This window comes from Calidris pugnax, unplaced genomic scaffold (assembly GCF_001431845.1).
Source record: "Calidris pugnax isolate Ruff unplaced genomic scaffold, ASM143184v1 scaffold20, whole genome shotgun sequence".
NCBI classification, from domain to species: Eukaryota; Metazoa; Chordata; class Aves; order Charadriiformes; family Scolopacidae; genus Calidris; species Calidris pugnax.
In genome coordinates, this window is record NW_015094510.1 from 19,415,087 (window position 1) to 19,435,410 (window position 20,324).

The following is a 20,324-nucleotide window of genomic DNA, read 5'->3' on the forward strand; positions in this document are numbered from 1 at the left end:
GCAGTGCGTAGATATGTGGAAACAGAACCCGTGCTATTTGACTGCACCTTCTGAAGTGGATGTAAGTCCAGTTGTTACCATTAGCAATTATTAGCAATTGTATTGAATGTTGTATTGTATGAAGAAGTGACTAAAGAGGATCTAGTATCAAAGAATGACCTTTAAAAAGTGGGAGTGACTTTAATGTTCAAAAAGAGTTTTCTGTACTGTAAGGTATAAACAGAAGCTAAACCCCATTGGGAATACATTGCAATTGTAACATGATAGGTTGAATGAGATAGTGCAAACAGACCTTTAATATTTTTCATTTGTGTGTTCAGTGCACTCATGTCTATTTTAAGATGTCTGATAATACAAAAAAATAGAAAAAGAGATGAAGTAAGGAAATTATTTAAAAATTAGTCACTTCTCAGCTTGGTAGCAATTCCTCTTTTTTGAGGAAAAAAAGTTATGATACTATGGGAAATAATATTTTCAATAGTTTAATGGGTTTTTTTATATGAGAGTTCTAGTTAGGAGTTCTTCCAGTCACTCTGTGTGCATTCTTCTTTCAGGGACTCTTCATATTCTTGGTTTCTGACACTGCCAAAGCACATACTGCTAGCATAGAGAAGGGACTCAGTAGACTAGACGAGATTGTAGCTTTGGACTTAATAGGGCTGGCCAGAGTGTACGTTGCACATGAAATGATGCTGTAAGTTTGTACAATCCTTCTTTCCCTTTGCACTTCAACAGTGTTGTACCTGACCTAATCAGAGTCTTTAGGAGTTACTGGTGGTGTGAAATTTCTTAACCATTCCACATTGCAGGCAGTGATTTCAATCTGTATTCTTAAGCAATGTTTCACACTTTTGTTAAGTTTAACATAGGAAATACGGTGTAACAGAATAAATTTATAGTAAAATTCTGAAGGTTCTCCGCTTTTTCTGAATGCATAAGACAAAAGGGGGATGCTGTAGGGGGTATCAAGTTATGTCTGTTTCTTGCGCTCACTTTTAAACACTGTCATGTTAGGCACTGTTAAAAACAAGAAGCTGTGCTAGATTGGCTTCAACTCTGGCCCGATTTGGCTATTGTTCTTTTTCTTCTGATATCTCAATTTTCTTTAAGGTGGAAAAATATGCCAAAGTGGAGAAGTCTATCAAGCCTGATGACTCACAACCAACTGTCTGGCCAGCCCATGTGAGTAGTTTAGACCTTTGGCCAAACTTCTTTGTCTATAGTTAAAATGCCTCTTATTTCAACAAAATCTAAGTAATGTGAGAATACTCTTCCCTCCCCCAATGTAATTAATCTTCCATGTGTTTTATAGACACAGAAAGATTACCACAGATACTTCTCGTTTTATACTGTGTAAAATGCATGTGATCAGTCTTGTAGTTTCCTCGGGTTTTCCAGAAATGCAAGGAAAATCACCTTTAATCTCCTGAGTAACACGTGCTGTGGCTATATAGTAAGGGAATCGTAGTAAGTTATGGAGAGCAGTACTGTGTTCAACCAGTTGCTTTCTTCACTCAAATACTCAAAGATTGATGGAGAAGAACTTCTGTTAAAATATTAAATTTGGAAAGAGATGAAGTAATATTAAGTAACTCTTACAAAAACCTCTTTCTGCAGTGTTTAAGTTGAACCTTGAGATTTTTGGCACAAATTACATGATTTGATAAGTAGTCCTTGATATAATTAGCCATAAATCAATTCGTAATGTCTTTCCTGTGAAATTACAAAGAATTAATCTTTATTAATGGTATCTATCACAATGTCTTTGTAATTTCATATTAGCAAAAAGTAATACTTTCCCATAGAACTTCATCTCCAGCTTTTTAGTTGGAACACTTGTTTGCATTGTCATAATTTATATAAAACTTTCTATGCACATTTATGCAGTCTGCCTTTCCATATCTAACACGATTATTTTGGCTTTGCAATATTTTTGTATTTTTTAGAGACTGTAAACTCTTCTTCTCATCCCTTTAGAGAACTACTTCTCAAATCACTTTCAATTTAGATAATGCACCTATTCTTATAGTGTTTCTTACTTTATTGTATGGAACTGGTATATTTTACTAGCTGTTTCTTGTTTAAGACTTATTTGGTTATTTTCTTCTGCCTTTTTAGGAAATAAAAGATGATTATGTGTTTGAATGTGAAGTTGGTAATCAGCTTCAGAAAACAAAACTGACCATTTTTCAGTCTCTTGGCAATCCCTTGTATTATGGTAAAATTCAGACACTCAAAGGTGATGAGGAAAATGACAACCTGTTAACTCCATCACAGTAAGTTGTGTGTTCATTTGAACTGTGCTGTGGTCTGACAGGTGAACGAAGGCAAACATTACTTAGCATTTTCAGTCATAAAAACACTCTAGAGCTAGAAATCTGATGGAAGAGTTTTGCTTGAAAAATTCAGCTAATGAACCTAAAATTTTTTAGCCAAAAACAAACCAAGACAAAATGTGTTCAAACAACCATTATGTCTTAAATGTACTGTTACGTTAAATCCAAATGTTCTTTTTCATTAAAGATATATTGTATTTTAAAAAACAAAAACAAAGCGCAAAACCCTAACAGCTCAAATTGTGGAGACACCATGAGACATTTTTAGCACTGTTTTTCAGTGTTACTCATAGTTTTGGCTGTTGTCAAAATTTGCCTGATACTTTGAAAACATAAGACTTCATTATATTGTGTTTACTCTTATTCAAATAAATTTAGGCTAAATAAGTGATGAAGAAAAACATGAGCTCCTAAAAAGCTTTGTAACTTTGAATTTGAATCTGCTGTTGTCTGTGGTTCTACAAAGGTTCTCTCTTCTTGGCTCTTTTTGTTGTGTACCAGATTCCTGAGAATCTGTGCAGCAGGGTAGACCCTATAAATTTCAGTAAGGCAAGGAACAGTGAGTCTGAGCCAACTTTAGTTCTGTTAGTGGAAGTTATTTTTGTTGTCTAGTATATAACTCCTATCATATTTTTTATTAAAAATCATAAAGTCTTCTTAATAGGATGTGTTATCCCTGGTCTGAGCTATTTACTGTTTGTTTCCATGCTGTCCTAGTTTAACTCCAGTGGGCAGCTGAGCACCACACAGCCACTCATTTATTCCACACCCCCTCCTCCAGCCCCTCTGGTGGGATGGGGAAGAGAATTGGAGGGGTAAAAGTGAGAAAACTCATGGGTTGAGGTAAAGACAGTTTAATAGGTAAAGCAAAAGCTGTGCACACAAGGAAAACAAAAAAAAAGGGAATTAATTCTCTACTTCCCATGGTCAGGCAGGCACTCAGCCATCTCCAGGGAAGCAGGGCTCCATCACCATAACGGTTACTTGAGAAGACAAATGCTATTACTCAGAACATCCCCCCTTCTTCCTTCCTCCCCCAGCTTTTTATCACTCAGCATGACGTGGTATGGAATATCCCTTTGGTCATTTGGGGTCAGCTCTCCTGGCTGTGTCCCCTCCCAACTTTTGTGCACCCCCAGCCTGCTCATTGATGGGGTAGGGTGAGAAGCAGAGAAGCACTGCTCAGCAGTAACAAAAAACATCCCAGTATTATCAACACTGTTTCCAGCAAAAATCTGTGTTTCAGCAGTTTCCAGCACAATCTTTGACATACCCACAAGACACTTAGGCTTATATTTCAGTGTAAGTGTATCGATATGGTGATTTATACGTAACTTTTCTCTTGTCCTTTTTATAGTAGCAATTCTGGAGCACTTACTCCCATTTTTTAAAAAATATAAAACTTCCATATTCTGTATTTTGCTTTGTAGGCAATTTACCCTAAAAGGAGGCCATATTAGACCAAGTGTGTATATTGCCTATACAGTTAAGAAGCCAAGTTTGTATTTCAAGTACTAAATAATACTGGATACAGTATCGTATTTTCAGCAGGTCTGAACAAAGAGCAGCATTGACACTCACTTGAAGTTTTGTGATTATAAAAATATATTCTTTTAGTCCAATTCATGACTGAAAATGTATTATACATTTTATATTTCAGGTTCCTTATTGGTTCGAAGACTGATGCTGAAAGGTAAATTAATGTAGTATATAAAACATTTGACTTGGTGCCAATTAATAAATTTTGTTCTTTTTAGCTATTAGAACTGTTAATGTTGTGGTTATGGAAACAGATGCAGAACAGATGAGGAAAACAGGAGGAATCATAAATAATAATAAAATTCTGAGAGCACTTAGCAAGAATTTCATCTTGACATTCTGTACGGTAAATTAGCAAGTGTGGGAATTGTTCATTTGAACTTTAAGTGTAATCTAGGACTTGTATATCTACAATTTATTTTTGTGTCGTGTGCATTACTTGTTTCTCTAGGAAAGCTGAATCAAGTAACAAAACAGTTTTCCAGAATATATTAGTTGTAAAATGATTATGGGTGGCAATTCTGGGATAGGTAACTGAGGCAGCAAAATAAGTATTTCTTCAAATGTTTGTCAGGGTGCATTACATTACAGATACCTGTGTTTCTTTGTGCATATGAGCACAGAACCTTTAAAAAGCAATCTCTGCCAAAGTCAGTTGTGGTTTTGTGTCTGCATAGGAGACCTCGAGGTGATGTACATGCTATAGCTCTTCCCCCCACACCCTCACCCTCTGATGTGCTTAGCAGGGGGACGAGTCCTTGATTTGGTCAAAAATTGACAATAATGTTCTTTATTTTAATAAATAATTTTCAGCAGGAAACTCTTTGCTTATATTCTGTCCTGGTAGACTTTTGCTGTTTGTGCTGAGTTGGGAGCCTGGTTGGCTGAAAACTAGAACAATAATACAGGGGTGTAGTTTTAACTGGGGTTGTTCTTACTGGGTTGCCACGGGGTTGCTCAAATCTTTCAATCAGAATAAGCAGTTGGATTTCAGGGATTAGGACAAGAAAAGCAGTAGAAGAGAAAGGAGGGCAGGACCACCTTTTTGAGTATGCAGCATTTTATTATTCTGTTTCCAATGTAATTTTAAGACAGTCTGAAACCTAATTGCTGAAATAAGTACATTGTGCCCTTTCCTCTGCTGTGTATCTTGGGGCCCATGCTTGTGTCTGCATTAGTCATATAGCAGCATATTGAATCAGTGCTGTACCAAAATAAAGCGTAGCTCATCACATTTAGGTGTAAGCTAATGGAAATATTCCAGCAGTTTTTTATTGAGGTTCAGTCTTTTAGAGTATAAGCAACAATGTGTCTTCAGCTTGATTTTCCAAGTCTGCAAGGTCACTGTATATTCTGCTTGTGTTTGTGAAACAGTATTCCCTCATCTTAGTTTTTTCCAATTAGTGATGGCGTAGTATTTGTTTTGGTAGAAAGGTATTTTAAACTTGTTTGCCTGATGCTATTGATCCTTTAAATTCCTGGGCACATCACTGTGGCACATCATATAAGACCTGTTGTTGTGGTTTTTTTCCTCAAACCAGGACACCTGTCTGTCCTGATGCTCAAAGAAGAGTGATCACTTTTGATGTGGTAACTGTTTCTTGGACTTACATTCGGTATGGACCTCTTAGTTCATGCCTTGCTTTGAGTCCTCATCTGACGTAGATCTCAGGTTAAAGGAGAAGTTCCAAGGGGAGCATAAGCAGAGGACACAGCTTTATAAAAGATTCAGAACCCCTGTGGGGGGAATGGGACCCCCATTGACTCACATCCTGAAGAACGGCAGTTGCTTTTGGGAAGGGAACTGTTTTGTCTACTGCTTGGCATATTCCTCCTAAAGAGTGTTTCTTAAACTTGTTTCTTAAGCAGACTGTATTTTGCATTTGAAAAAAAGACAGTGATTAAAAGAAAAGTTAAAATGGAATAAATTTAAGAAAAGAGCCCAGGAACATAAAGAGATATATAGAGATATAGGTGTGTTTTATGGAAGTGCATCTCTTATTTTATATAGATATATGTATACATAATGTATACTTATAAAACAAATATTTTATGACTATGGAACATATACAATTATGTGTTAAAATATATGTATCTACACTAGAAGTTCAAAGTTGTTAATCTTTTTATGCCCTCATTGTTTGTTTCAGAGTGGTGAACCAGTATCAGGAGTTAGTACAAAGTGAAGCTAAATGTCCTGTGAAAATGTTTCATAATTCAGGTGGATCAGTCAACCTTAGTCATCTTTCTCCAGGGAAGGAAATGGAAGTGAGTTTATCGAGCCATATGTTTCTTTTATTTGTGCTTGATTATTGAATTATTAGAATAAGTTTCTTCTATCCACATTTAAAAGTAAAATAACCTAAAAAGTTCATTTCAAATGAATTTTTAAATGCTTTATTGTCATAATCATTCAGAGTATATGGGAAAAGTTAAAGTACTTTTGTTTTCACTGTTCAAATGTTGTGTCTTTTAGCCATGTCTTTTGGTTTTTTTAGCCACTTATAGTATAGTTAGGTTCAAGGTTTTGTAGCATTTTCGTCTGTTCAGATGAACCTTTCCCAGAGCAGTATAATAAAATGCAGCTATGCGTTTTATTTTACAGGTCAGTAGACACAGAAACAGATGTAGTAGCTGAACTTTTTTCTTTTTATCTTCAGAAATTATTTAAATTATTTTCTCTTTAATCTGTTGATGAAAAATTAAAAGCAAACAAAATCAACAACAAAGAAAAACCCAAGCAACACCAAAATTTTTAAAGCACATATGTTTGCACGCTCACATCCAGTAGAAATTCCTGCATTCCCAAATTCTCATGCCTGTTGGCATTGCCTTGTGTGTTACTTGTGTCTTCTGGCTTGCTTGGTCAGATTCAGTACTCTAATGGTTAATGGTATTTGGGCTTCAACCAGTATCTGTTGAGCTTTGCTGCATCTTTCCCCTCAACACCTATTTTTAAACTGCAACAAGGTTGCTCTAAAAGAGGTATTTCTTGGTGGCAGCCAGAAGGGTGGGTGAAACAAAGGCCAGCAGTTGAAAGGAGGGGGTGCTTCTGTATGTGTGTAAACATATATGCACACAGATATATATGCATGCGTGTGTGTATATATATTGACTTCAGGTCAGTCTGCTTCTTTATGTTGACTATATCTATATTCTATCATCATCTATTTTATGTCGACTATATCTATTTTATGTTGACCTTATGTCTTCTGTTGACTATTTTATATCTATTTCATATCTTTTTTACGTCTGTCTGTCGATTTTGTCACATCTCTCTATCTCTTTTATATCTGTTTGCTATCCTCTGTCAATCATCTGCTTTATATCTATGTTAAAATCATGGTAACTTAGGGTGGGAGGATACTTCTGGAAGTTGTCTTCTCCAGCTCTCCAGGCCCTCAACAAATGCTGGACCAAAATTACTCAGGTTACTCTACCTAATGATCTAGTCCTCTTTTGAATGGGGCATTAGTCTTTAGTTTCAAAATGAAGAAAACAGGTTTTCATAGTAAAAGAGAGAGGTAATCCTCAGATTTTTCCTCAGAAGATTCTTTTTTATGAGCAAGCAATTAGAAACGTGTAGGAGGAGTGTCTCTTATTTCTGAGAATCGGTGGAAGCAAAGCTATCTAAAAAGGTTGATTCTGCACAGTGCTGGATTTGTTAGCTCAAGCACATCTCATTTAGTCTCCAGCACTGAAATATTCCATTCAGTATATCGAGAGCCTCATTTTTTTCTAGTTGCAGCAGGCTTTTAACTGTATGTTTGTTTAGACACTACTTTCATTTATGGGATACCTGCTTTACTGTAGAGTTTTTTTGACTGTGTCAGCTATTGGAATTACAGATTTAGGGTCTGCTGTGAGTGAGAGCTACAGACTTGATTAGCTGAAGTTAATTTCTATTCAAACAACCTGATAAGCAGGCTATAAGAACAAACAGCAAGGGAGCACCTTTCTGTTAAAAAGATCAGTGAAGTCCTGATCCCACTGATTTTCCTGAATTCTTACTCCTACAGTCGGGAAATCTGATCCTACTCTCTAAATCCTTATTGGTTGGAAATAGCAGATTTATACAGATGGTGAATGAATGAAATGATGTAATTTTTCAAGTAAGACCAAATTGTCTTTTTATTTAAAATGCATCTGTCACTCTTGCATTTGTGAAAAGTCACTAAGAAGGATTTCAGAATTACAGAGAAAAGTAAAAGGCTTTACATTTTTTTTTTTGTTTAAATTTTACCAGCACTTTCAATCTGCTTCTTGATGGTAAGCTTTTTATCTAAAGAGAGTTGGTCATAAGCTATGTTTTTAAAATAAATAAAAATCTGACATGTTTGAAGGGAATTTTGTCATGGTTTTGCGAAGTCTAACAGAAATTAATTGAATTGTCTTTTCTGTCAAATATGTGGAAGCTCACATTGTTGCTGTGGTAGTGTTAATTTCTCTTTCCTCCTAGCAGCCAGAAAGTATATCAGGCTCTGTTCAGTCTTCAGTATTGGGGAAAGGTGTAAAACACCGACCTCCTCCCATCAAATTACCTTCAAGTTCAGGAAGTAGCTCTTCAGGTAATTATTTATTGACTTGGGCATCTCCTTTCTATGTGTTCTGCCTATTGTAACGTGACATGATATAATACCCTTAGAAATTATTTCATTAAAAAAAACCCAACGATGTCTTCTCTGTGGAAAGAGCATAATTTTGTTGATTTCTGATTATATAGTTCACAAAATTGGTTTCTAAGAAATATTCATGTTAACGTGTACTCAGAGAACACTAATGTATTCTAATTATGCTTTTTCAGGTAATATTTTTAGTCCACAACAGTCAAGTGGCCATCTAAAATCCCCAACTCCTCCTCCTCCATCTTCTAAGCCTCCTGGTCTTTCTCGGAAACAATCTATGGATCTTAATCAAGTTAGCATGCTCTCCCCAGCTGCCATGTCTCCTGCCAGCTCTTCACAAAGTGAGTCACGACCTAAATTCTCCATTAAATCTTAGGCTTTTGCATAAATGCTTCCCGAGATAAACTTCTTAACCTGTGGAATGATGAAACTTATGTGTACAGTGTACCCTAAATTGTATAAGTTGTGCAGCTTTAGGCAGGTCTCTTGTTCACTGTATGTATTTTATGTTTATTGTAACTGTGTTCGTTTTTTCTGTATATATGTATGCACCCTCTGTGTATACGTTTTAATACATTTTATGCAATTAGTATGATCTCATTTATGAAAGGCTGGTAGATGATGTGATGAGATAAAATTCCAAAGTGTAGATTTTTTTTTTTTTCCTCCGGTGTAAAAACAGTATGTTAGATCAGTTTGCCTTTACGTAATTTAAACAACTGGTTTTTTTAAATGTTATAGGAGCTGGTGCAGTTGTATCTCTATGTATGTATATAATCTGATCAGTCCCGAGGTGGTGAATACAATAAACGATAAGATGATTTTTTAAAACACTCCTACACTGTTTACAAATCATTGCTGATTGCAAGTGTGGTGGTGATGCTGCTGATGATAGCACCATATTCTCAGGTGTTAAAATGTAAATTTCAATAATAAGTGACATCCTAATTTAAGTATTTTCATTAACACTGACATTGTAATTGTAGCTATAGATCATAAACATTTTTTAAAATATGTATGCGTCTTGAGACCTTTCGTGACCAGATTTGTTCAAAGAGAAATCATAGCTGCAGTTTTTCAATTTTTTTTATGAATAATTGTATACTGCACATTCCAGTATCCCGCACAGTATTTTAATATGCATTTTGCATTAAATAATTTAAAATCTGGATAGCTCGAGAGGTGTAACTTTTCTGCCTTCTTGTTGTGCACAAAGAAAAAAAGAAAACTTAGACAAGTTTTCTTCTAACATATTTACTCTGTCTTTATGTTAGTGCTATCAGTTGTGTAAATCTGCTGCACGCAGTTGTTACTTTAAGGCTCTGATCACAACAGCTGGACATTCACATCTATTTCCTTTCTTTCTGCAGGACATGAAAGCTAAAAAAAAAAAAAGAAAAACAAAAAATGACCTCAAGCTTTTTGGGGTTCTTGTTTTGTTTTTCTGTTGATAGACTGTGCTTACTGCATCCACAACAAGTATAGCTATACATGCTACATTTAAGCAGAAGGAATTACACAGTAACTCTTAAAGATGCAGTATTATCCTCTGGTTCTTAAAAAATAAATAAATTATTTGAGAGAACCTCTTATTTGTCAAATCTTGATATCTGATGAAATTTATCAATCCCATGATTATTGAAACAGTGTATGTTCTTCGTTGAATCTGTTGTTTTCCATGATATGTTTTTAACACGATGCTATTGCGCAGACAGTGCATATAGACTATATGTTTAACATTTTAGAACAAAAACATTAATTAGGTTAAAATGGTCACTAAGAAATTGTTTTATTTTATTTTAAGTACTTCTGAATGGAGTTACGACTTAATGTATGATAAATTATGGAAGGACTTAATGGAGAATACAAATCGGTGTATGGCTTAAGGAATTAAGCACGGAGAATGGGTTTTCTGTGTGATTATACTGCATCCTTAACAATGAGTGCGTGCTGCAACACTCGTGTTGTGTAGAAATTAACACTTGCAGTCTAAAAAATGGAACAAATTATCAGTGCTAAATAAGATTCCATTAACCTTATTATACGAAAAAGGACTGGCCTTTTATAACAAACTAGCACTCTTTATTTTTCTCAATGAGCAGGGTCTGGAACTCCTAAACCATCTACTCCTACTCCAACCAACACCCCTTCATCGACCCCACACCCTCCTGATGCTCAGAGCTCAACTCCTATTACCCCTTCTGCCACCCCTACTCCCCAAGATTCAGGCTTCACCCCTCAACCCACTTTGTTAACCCCATTTGCTCAGCAGCAAATGTCTCTGAGCCAGGCACTGCCTGTAATGACCATTCCTCTTTCCACCATGGTAACATCCATTACTACAGGAACAACCTCCACCCAGGTCATGGCAAACCCTGCAGGACTTAACTTCATCAATGTAGTGGGCTCTGTGTGGTAAGTTTTTTCTTCTTTGTTATGATGGTTTCTTAATTTGCCCTGGGTGGGTTGGTTACTGGGGCAGTGGGGAGGGTGGGAGCGGCACAGGACTCTCCAGCATCCATTAGGATAGATAGTTTTCAGGACCTGCAATCAATCCAAAAAGATTGTTCTCTTTAATTACAAAGAGAAGAGCCACTAGAAACTGTATTTCTCAAATATAAGGCACCTATTATCAGAACATTGAAAAGGTCTATTAAGAAAAATTTATTTTCAGCTTTTTGGATGCATATAATTGAATTTTATAAGACTTAACCTCTATTAAAGTGGTTTCTGAGGTTTTCCTGTTTAAGTTTGGAAACTTTTTTTATGAATCAGAGAAGTGGAATATCATATGCAGACCACTCTAAATGAAAATTAGAGATTAATATCGTGTCTATGAATGAAAGGTTGTATATAAAATACAAGAAAACAACAAATCTGGTTTTTAACAGTTAATTCAACCATTAAGGTTAAACATCCTTTGATCCTTAAAATTCATTTTGTCATTTAGAGAACAATAAATGCTGCCATCAAGAATAGATTGTGTGGTATAATGCAAGCTGCTTTTTAGACTACGTGAAATTCTGTGATCAATGTAAGATGGTCAGTGTAAGACACATAGTGTGCTTAAATACAAGTATTGGACACTTAAATTACTCATCCAAGGTGTTCAGCAATTGATCACTTTTGATTTAATTAGAGACAATTCTTCTTTTTATATAGTACAAAAAGAAAACTCAAACCTGTTCCTTGACTTTTTTGTTATGGCAGTACATCCATTTTGTTGATTTTCAGTATTTCTAGAATTGAAGAACCACTTGTGTTTTATTTTCCATAGATTATAACAAAGAAAAAAAAATCGTGTTTATGGAGACTATGGATTTACATATTTAGTTATACCCTAGGCATAATGATTTTTTAAGCTGCTTTGATGCTTTGTCCGTAATCCCATTCACAGCAAAAAATCGATTCACTTGTTGTGAGATAGAGGGCAAAAATTTAGTTAAGCAGATTTGCTTGTACCACTTGGGCTTGATGTCTTGTCTTTCCTCTTCTACAGTGGAGCACAGTCACTGATGAGTGGTTCAAACCCTATGTTGGGGTGCAACACTGGTGCCATAGCCCCTGCGGGTATAAACCTGAGTGGCATTTTACCATCAGGAGGCCTGGTACCAAGTGCGCTGCCCGCTGCAATGCAGTCTGCCTCTCAAGCAGGTCAGTGTGAACGAGTTGGAAAGCCACCCTTCACATAGGGACAGTGTGAGAGCATGTTGTAGAAACAGTGGATGAAAGCGGCCATTGTGTGCCTAGATTGTGTATTGGATGGCTGGAGGTGGGGAACAACCTACATATTTTGGCAAAGTGTAGGCTATTTTTTGAAATTGATTTTGGGAAGTAGACTTGGGGAAACATACTCTAAACCGGATTGTTTGGTATGCTTAGAGGAAGTTTGATAGAGACTCCAAATTCAAATGCAACATTGATAATGATGGTTGCCAGAAAAAAGGCATGACTGAACTTAGAAAGAGGCATCAAACGTGCGGGGCATTTTATTCTATCACTGGTACTACTTTATTCTAGTAGGACAATTACTTAGTTCCTTATTGCTTTCAAATACGACTATATGAATCTGTGTGCCTCAATATTCATTAAAGCAGCATTTAAATTCTTAGTTTACTTTTTCTGAAAAAATAATGAAGACCAAAAAACCAATAATGTATGATTATGGAATCAGATGTGTAGAAGAGACTTCAAGATACCCATCCCTTACACTGAGGCAGAGACAAATCTGTCTGAGCCACACTCAACCAATGCTTATTGAAACTGGCCTTTAACACCTTCACTAAAAAAGATCCCAGCCTCCCACGGTAGCTGTTTGGAGTAATTCATTATCCGTACAAAATGTTTCCTTCTAATTGCAGTGCACCTTCTTAATTGTGAATTAAATTATTTTTTTTCTCCTGTTCCTTGCAGACATGAAAAATAGTTGTTCACCCTTCCTCTTTACCTTCTAAGTATCAAACATGCTGTCATGTCCCACATTTGTCTTCTCTTTCTGCTAGGTCGTATTTTTCAAACCTTTCATAATCCTGTCACTCTCTTCTAGACTGTCCAATTTGCTTACATCCTTCTTAAAATGTGATAACCAAAACTGGACACAAGCCTGAGCTTGGCTGATTTACCACTGTGGAGCACAGCAGAATAAATGCATCTCATCTCTTTCACAACATTCCTGTTAACATTTCCTCAAATGAGGTCTGCCTATTTTTTTTATTTGTATTTTTCGCAACAGCATTATGTTAACCTAAGAATGGCTTTACTGGTTTAGGCCAAAAATCCGTCCAGTTTGTATCTGTCTCCGACAGTCGCCATAAGAGGATACTTAGGAGAGAGTTTGAGATGAGGCAAAAATGTGAAGTGAAACATCCCTTATATACAACTGTACCTCTTCTGGCAATCCACAGCTTTGAGACTTTCTCAGCTGAAGACTATCCACGTGGATCTCTGTGCTTAATATCCTGTGCTAGACTTCTAGTCTGTGGATTTATCTAATTGGTTTTTGAACCCATTTATATTTTTGGCATCTACGGCATCTTGTGACAGTGAGTTTTATAAATGTGAACTGTGTGAACAGGTTCTTTTCTTTTGTGTGTTCTATAGTTTGTGATATGGATGACTTGGATATGTTTGTGACTTGCTGTAACTTCTCACGTCCTTTCTTGCTGTACAGACACAAAGCTAGTTACTCACAATTTTGTACTCGTTCATTTGTCTTTTTTAATTCAATGTTATTGATTTTTGGACTCTTTCTTCAATTCCCTGGGATTACTTTGAATTCTAATTCTGTCCTTTTGAGCACTATCAACCTTTACCAGTTTGGTGTCACATATTTTTACATGCACACATCAGAGGTGGGAGTAGGGAGCTGAGCTAGGTCGGTGGCAGACCTCGGGGGGATTCTGTTTGACAGCTGCTATTTGACTGGAGTGTTTATATCTGTTCTATACCCAACTCATAGCATACTACATATACATCTTTTTTTAGTGTAGCTTTGAAGAGTGCCACGGGTAATAGTGCCAAAAGCTCTCCAAGTCAGACATACCTTGCCAGAAGCCCTTAGTGGGGTAGGCAGTTACTAAGATTTGGGGTGGGATTTTCTGTTTAACAATTGAGAAAATGAGAGCCTGTTACTTCATTGAGCCCTTGGACAATTCTGGATTTACTGTACAAACAGTAAAACTTTTTAAAGCCAGAGGAAGAATCACTGAAGAATAACTGCTGCGATATTCTCCACATTCACTTTGTGTAAATGCATGCCCAGGTTATAGGTTACTGGATACAGTGTTTAGTAGTGCAGTTTTCTTTCGTTTAGTCGGCTCTCTTTAGCTTTGAATCTGGATAACTATGAACTTGTAAACATTACAGAAAATGCAGCACTGGATTAAGTATAAAATTTAAACTTGCTAGTTTTCCAACTACTAAAATGTTTAGAAATTATCCCAGTAGAAAGGTGTATTAATTGCAATACACATATATAATTAAGTGAAGAGTTCCTACTAATAAAAAGATGTTTTCTTTAACAGGCAGCCACTTTGGTTTGAAAAATGCATCAAATCTTCGGCCCTTAAATCTTCTACAGGTAATTGATATACTTGGACACAATAATAATGATAATTTCTTAATTATCTTTAGAGACATGTTTAGTGCTGCTTACTGCATTGCCTCACACAGATCTTTGTAGCCAGGTGATCAGACAAACCCTAATTGCCTATTTAAAACACTTAGAGCAAGAGAAGAAGCTACTTCCATAAATGCAGGAGGTGGAAATTACATTCTTAGCTCACAACAGAGCAGGTAGTTCTCAGTAACAATCTAAAAATGCTGACATTTGAATTCATGAGATTAATACTAAAATATAGTCTCCAATTTCAGGATTTGTCTAAGTTCTTATTGCGAATTCATTCTTTAAACTGAAGTTAAAATTATTTTAAAAGTACAAAACAGTAGAATCACTCAGGAGTTACACATAGAAGGCCTAAAAGTTGAGCTGAACACGCACAGGTAGGTGCAGTATTAGCTTTAAAGAGCTTGTGGTAATGGAAATAGACATTCATGTGAGACAGGGAGTTTAGAAGGTCTGTACATGCTTTCTTTCCATTAAACACACATATAGATACAAACATGAGCAAAAGACGCTCATTATGTCAGAGCTCCATTTAAAAGCAGAGCAGGGAGTGTTTGTGGAATCAAGTGGAGTTCTTGGATCTTGAAATCAGCTGCAGTTACGGGTGCAGATGTGCAGCTTCAGCATTCCACAAATGTTGCACCAGGCTTCAAAAATACCAGTAAAAGATGAGCTGTGGCTCTGCTGCTTCCTCTTCTCACTCCTGTACACACTCCAGAAACATGGAAAAGGGCAGGCACAGGAGGCAGTTATGCCAGAGTAGAGCTCTTCCATAGAATTTAAAGTTTGTATTTGTTTGATACCATGTTCAGAGTACATCTTTTCAAGATACTTCTGCCTCTCGTATAAGCCAAGAATAATTTGGCTGAAATTGGTGCAATTAAAGCTGCGGCAAGGGAGAGGAATCAAGACTGTTTCACTTAAACATTTTTTTTATTATTTTTTTTTTGGTCAGACTTTGCAGCTTGTTAGTTGGAAACCTCTGTTGAAACTCAGTGGAATATTCTGAAAGTGAAGATAATACACAGGGCTTTTGAAGACTAGCCTTTTCACTTCCAGTATCAGTATGATCTCTACAATTTCAATTAGAGTAATAAAAATGTATTTTCCTGTGGAAATATCTCACTATAATTTAATGCAGGTTCATTTGCTGAGCGTAAGGCTTTTTCACAAATAACAGTAATTGCAAAGTGATTAATTTTAAAGGAATTAACAAAACAAGAAAAACCCAAGCCTCCAAGGAGCACTTCAGGGCATGTTCTAGTGGCTGAGATTGTAGGGGTTTTTTGTATGTATGGTTGGACTCTGATCTCAGAGGTCCTTTCCAACCATGGCGATTCTGTGATTATCAATGTCATGTTCATCTTAGGACAGTGGGGAAGCTCAGGAGTTTGTCTGAATTATGGCTTTTGTTTTTAGTCATCAACAACTTCCAGGTGGTTAACTTAGTTTTTAACCCACTCCAGCAGCAGCAGCTGTCACATTTTTTCTCCTCAGCAGTGATCTCAGCAGCCTACAACCTGTAGGCCAGGTGTGTGCCAACAGCCCTCCCTCTGGGGTGCGTGGATGAAACAGTTTCTGCCATTCTCCCCATCTCCCCCAGTAAACGAACAGATCTGAAGCAGAGGGGGAGGAAAGTCTTCCTCCAAAACCCTTCTCAGACTGCAGAGGCCTCCTTGCCATGGCTGAAGCTGGGTTATGCTACCTTTATTTATATCCTGTATCAAAGAGCTGTAGCAGAACAACTGGTTAAGCATTGTCTTACTCTAGCGTGAAGAGAGCCAGCCCTACTGTACGGGTGGTGTAAAATCAGCTCAGTGTTGTCCTGTTGTATCGTAACTAGCAGGTCAGATGAGCAGAGAAGAAACACAGTCAGGAGTCCTAGAGGAACCAACACGCTGCTGTGAGTTGGCTTGTGGTCCCCACTGCTGCTGTTCAACAGAACTGTTCTCTTTGCACCAGAGAAAGTATCAGTTGGCTTTAAAGCTGTGATCATAGAATCATAGAATCATTGAGGTTGGAAGAGACCCTTGGGATCATCGAGTCCAACCATCTACCCTACTCTACAAAGTCCTCCCCTACACCATATCCCTCAGTACCGCATCTAAACATCCCTTAAACACATCCAGGGACGGTGACTCCACCACCTCCCTGGGCAGCCTATTCCAATGCCCTATCACTCTTTCAGTGAAAAATTCCTTCCTAATGTTCAATCTAAACCTACCCTGTTGGAGCTTGAAGCCGTTCCCTCTCGTTCTGTTGTTAATTACCTGTGAGAAGAGACCAGCACCAACCTCTCTACAGTGTCCTTTCAAGTAGTTGTAGAGAGTGATGAGGTCTCCCCTCAGCCTCCTCTTCCTCATAAAGCCAACATCAGTTGGCTTTAAAGCTGTGATCTTAAGACTCGTGCTCTACTGCTGCCTGTAGTTAGTGTTAAGAGCCTTAATCGCTGAAGAAGTCTAAAAAGTCTTGATAGAGACCAGTCTGGTCACAAAATTACAAATTTTGAGTGGTTGGTATGTTCTAAAAATCCTCCCAGCACTAATGCAGCGGTTTGGGAAAACCAGCTGCTCTGCTTTTGTGTTCTTTATCTTTTGTCTTCCCTGACATGCAGGTCTTTTGTTTACCAAATAGTCTCGGCTGGATACTGGGTTTGTCATAATAATTTTTCTTTTGCTGCTGTCGACTGTTCATACATGAGATTCCTCTCTCAAATGTTTTTATGGTGTGTAGTCCCCTGTCTCACGGGCCTTGTTCTGGAGCGTGGGACAGTTTAAAGGGAGACTTTCAGATTTATTCTCAGAATCCAAATGTCAGTAACTAGTTGAATTGCTGAAAATAATTCATGCAAGCTCATGCTATTTGGTTTTATTTTCTAGACAGTGGGCTTTAAGGGCATTTACAAAAAGGCTGATGTGAGTTCTAGTCCTTCTTGCAGCAGAAAGTTCTTCTGAAGGAAAGCAATCTCTGCCTTGCCTAACTTGCCCAAAGGAACTTTTCCCTTGCCACGCATCACAGAGTGAGGGTAGGGTTGTTAGGTAAAACAAGCTATAAGGACAAGAATGTATGTGTTCACAGTGCTGTAATCCAAATGCTTAGTAGAAAAAAAACCCTAAGTTCAAAAAAAGACCAACAATTTTCTGTTGCCAACAGAACATACACATTCTCGTCTCATACTTTGGGTTTTCCCCCAGATGTTGGTTCTATGGCTTTCTGAGTCTTTCCTGGTTGTCTTCATCGAGATGGTCAAATCTTGTTAATGTGCAATTTTTTTGGCAGTTTACCTGCCTCTTAGTGGCATTATTTCATGCGGTTATTCTAAAAAAAAAAAAAAAAAAAAAAAAACCACCCAAAAAAACCCAAAACCACTGCACCTTCTAGAAATCCACCAGGTCAAAAGCTTTATTTGTTTCTACTGACTGATAAGTCATGCAGTTTACTTGAATTGTATATATAATATTTTATTTCCCCACTTTATGGATTGATACATAATTGAAGTTCTAGAAAAGGTCATAATTCAGACACCAGCAGACACTACATCAGACTCCACCAATCCCATTTAAGTGATTACTGTGAGAACTACTCTGTTCTGAAAATAAAATTTTAAAAGCAGGTTTGGGGTTTTTTTATGAAATTAAGGAGTGTGGGGCACAATATGAATATGTGACTAAGTTTCAGACTTTTGACATTTTGATTGATGAGGAGCTTTGCACATGGGTGCTTTCAGGTGTCACGTGAGGACTTTGGGGTTGGGATGGAAAATGTCATAAGGTCACAACCATGAACTGTAGTCTCTGCTGACTGCAGAGAAGTTGACAACAAGAAGGGACTTCTGCTGGGTAACAGGCATAACACCATTTCTGCCAACACAGAGCTATTTTGGGGCATTCAGCATCTGTTTGTTCTACATTAATGGTGACAACATTATAGCCTGTGTCTACGCGCAATGGAAGATGTAGAGTTCAGTGGCTTTTAAATGACACTTCAAACGTTTGCTTTCACGCTGGTTTTATTTACTTATTCATTGATGCTGAAGTTTGGCAATAAGGATCAAGCTTTCCATTTTTGCTAGGGGTCTGACCAAGGTCCATCCAATCAAGATCAGGCATTATCTGCCCAACAAGCTGCTGTAATTAACCTGACCGGGAATTTTATGCAACCTCAAGCCACAGGTACGTGCTTGCTGAGCCTCCTTCTGTAGTTAAGTGTGTACCTTGATAAATTCACACTGAAATGAAGTTTGGTCTTAAAGAATTCTTACATTAGATCAGAATGATTTTACTATTTATTATCAGCACATAAATTATACAAAAAATACTGGACTTTCAAAGCATGCAGTTTTCTGCTTTGCTTGGCAGTTCAGGAAATTGATAATATCACATGAAAATAAGGGAACAAAAAGAGACAAAAAGAAAACAGAGGGGGCTTCCATGCCAAACTTCATTGAGGAATGTTTCTTTAACTGTGTGCTTAACATCCAGTACGAGAAACCTCTTTGTGTCTCCACAAGCACTTCATAATCTAATTATGTTCTAACTAACAGAGTACCCTATATCACGTGTACTTTATTCTGCGCTGTTTCCAGTTTGACTCTGAAACTAATTCTATTGATCCCCCTTTTCTGTTCCACTCTCTTCCTATGTCTTCCTTGCCTGACCCTGACAAACTCGACCTCTTTGACCCGCTTGCTTTCCCCTTCTCCTTCCTTAGTGTTGTCTCAGCTTGGCTCTGCCGTGAACAGACCTGGGCAAAGCCTTCCTCAGCAGAGACTCCAGCTCTCCTCTGCCTTACAACAGCAGCAGCAACAAGCCTTGCAGCAGCAACAGATACAAGTAATCCAGCAACTTCACTCTGACTGTGTTTAAAAAAAAAGAAATACAATTTAAACAATACAATTCTCAGCTCCGAAAACAAAAGTCTTGCCCCTTTGACTTTCCTTTCCCTTTTTTATTTTTTTTAAAAAACCCAAATGTCTTTGTGGTCTCACAATTGAAAAAAAAAACCCTACGTTAATTATGGCAGACTATATCAGGAAAGATTTGAAATCTGTGGTTCTCTCAGCTTGGAGCACTGAATTTATTTTTATTCATTTAAGCCATCCACCTTCCTGATTTGCTAACATTCAAGGAGTGCTTGTGGCACATACCTAAACAAGCTCTGCCAGGTGCCAGTAGATTTCAAAATAGCATGAAATGTAAGCATCTGTAAGTTCAAATGTAGCACCCCTGCAGTCAGTGCATGGGAGCAACAGCTCTGGCAAAGCATTCCTTCAGCATTCAGATGCTTTATGAAAATACTTCAGTATTTTTTTAGCGCACAGTCTCCTCTTTGTGATACGTAAGAAAACACACCCAGTGCATACACTGAAAAGGTATTACGTTAAAATATGCACTACGTAACCCAAACATTCACTGAAGTTGCTGAGTTACTGCAGTTACTGCAATGGAAAGGGGCAAAGAAACAAAGGTGTCCAAGTACGTGTGTAAAACTGTTACAACCCGCCCTCAGCAGGCTTCTGTGCCACTGGTGCTGCTTGACTGTACCCATTGCCCCACTACTACTCCTGTTGTCGACCTGGTGCTTCATTTTTTTCTTTTTCCTTTTCATTTTCCACCTTCCTCTCATTCTTCCTGGCACCAAATGCAGCTTTACAGTCAACACTAACAAGCTTTTTTCTCCCCCCCTTCTCCTTCCCGGCAG

The 20,324-nt window shown here is 37.4% G+C and overlaps 1 protein-coding gene across 14 annotated transcripts in view; it reads left to right on the plus strand.

The window, feature by feature from the left end:
- SUPT20H (SPT20 homolog, SAGA complex component) overlaps positions 1-20,324 on the plus strand; it is a 33,294-nt gene that overhangs the window by 12,405 nt on the left and 565 nt on the right. For 2 of the 14 annotated variants that reach the window (XM_014965844.1, XM_014965847.1), the window contains exons 12-23: positions 5-61; positions 1,111-1,182; positions 2,119-2,276; positions 3,997-4,029; positions 6,026-6,143; positions 8,335-8,443; positions 8,680-8,841; positions 10,603-10,915; positions 12,000-12,154; positions 14,524-14,579; positions 18,697-18,796; positions 19,335-19,456. In XM_014965844.1, coding sequence (XP_014821330.1) covers positions 5-61; positions 1,111-1,182; positions 2,119-2,276; positions 3,997-4,029; positions 6,026-6,143; positions 8,335-8,443; positions 8,680-8,841; positions 10,603-10,915; positions 12,000-12,154; positions 14,524-14,579; positions 18,697-18,796; positions 19,335-19,456 — 1,455 coding nt within the window. Of the gene's footprint in view, positions 1-4; positions 62-1,110; positions 1,183-2,118; positions 2,277-3,996; positions 4,030-6,025; positions 6,144-8,334; positions 8,444-8,679; positions 8,842-10,602; positions 10,916-11,999; positions 12,155-13,046; positions 14,580-18,696; positions 18,797-19,334; positions 19,457-20,324 lie in introns of those variants that run through there. The other 12 variants (XM_014965845.1, XM_014965848.1, XM_014965849.1 and 9 more) reach the window with 10 other exon arrangements.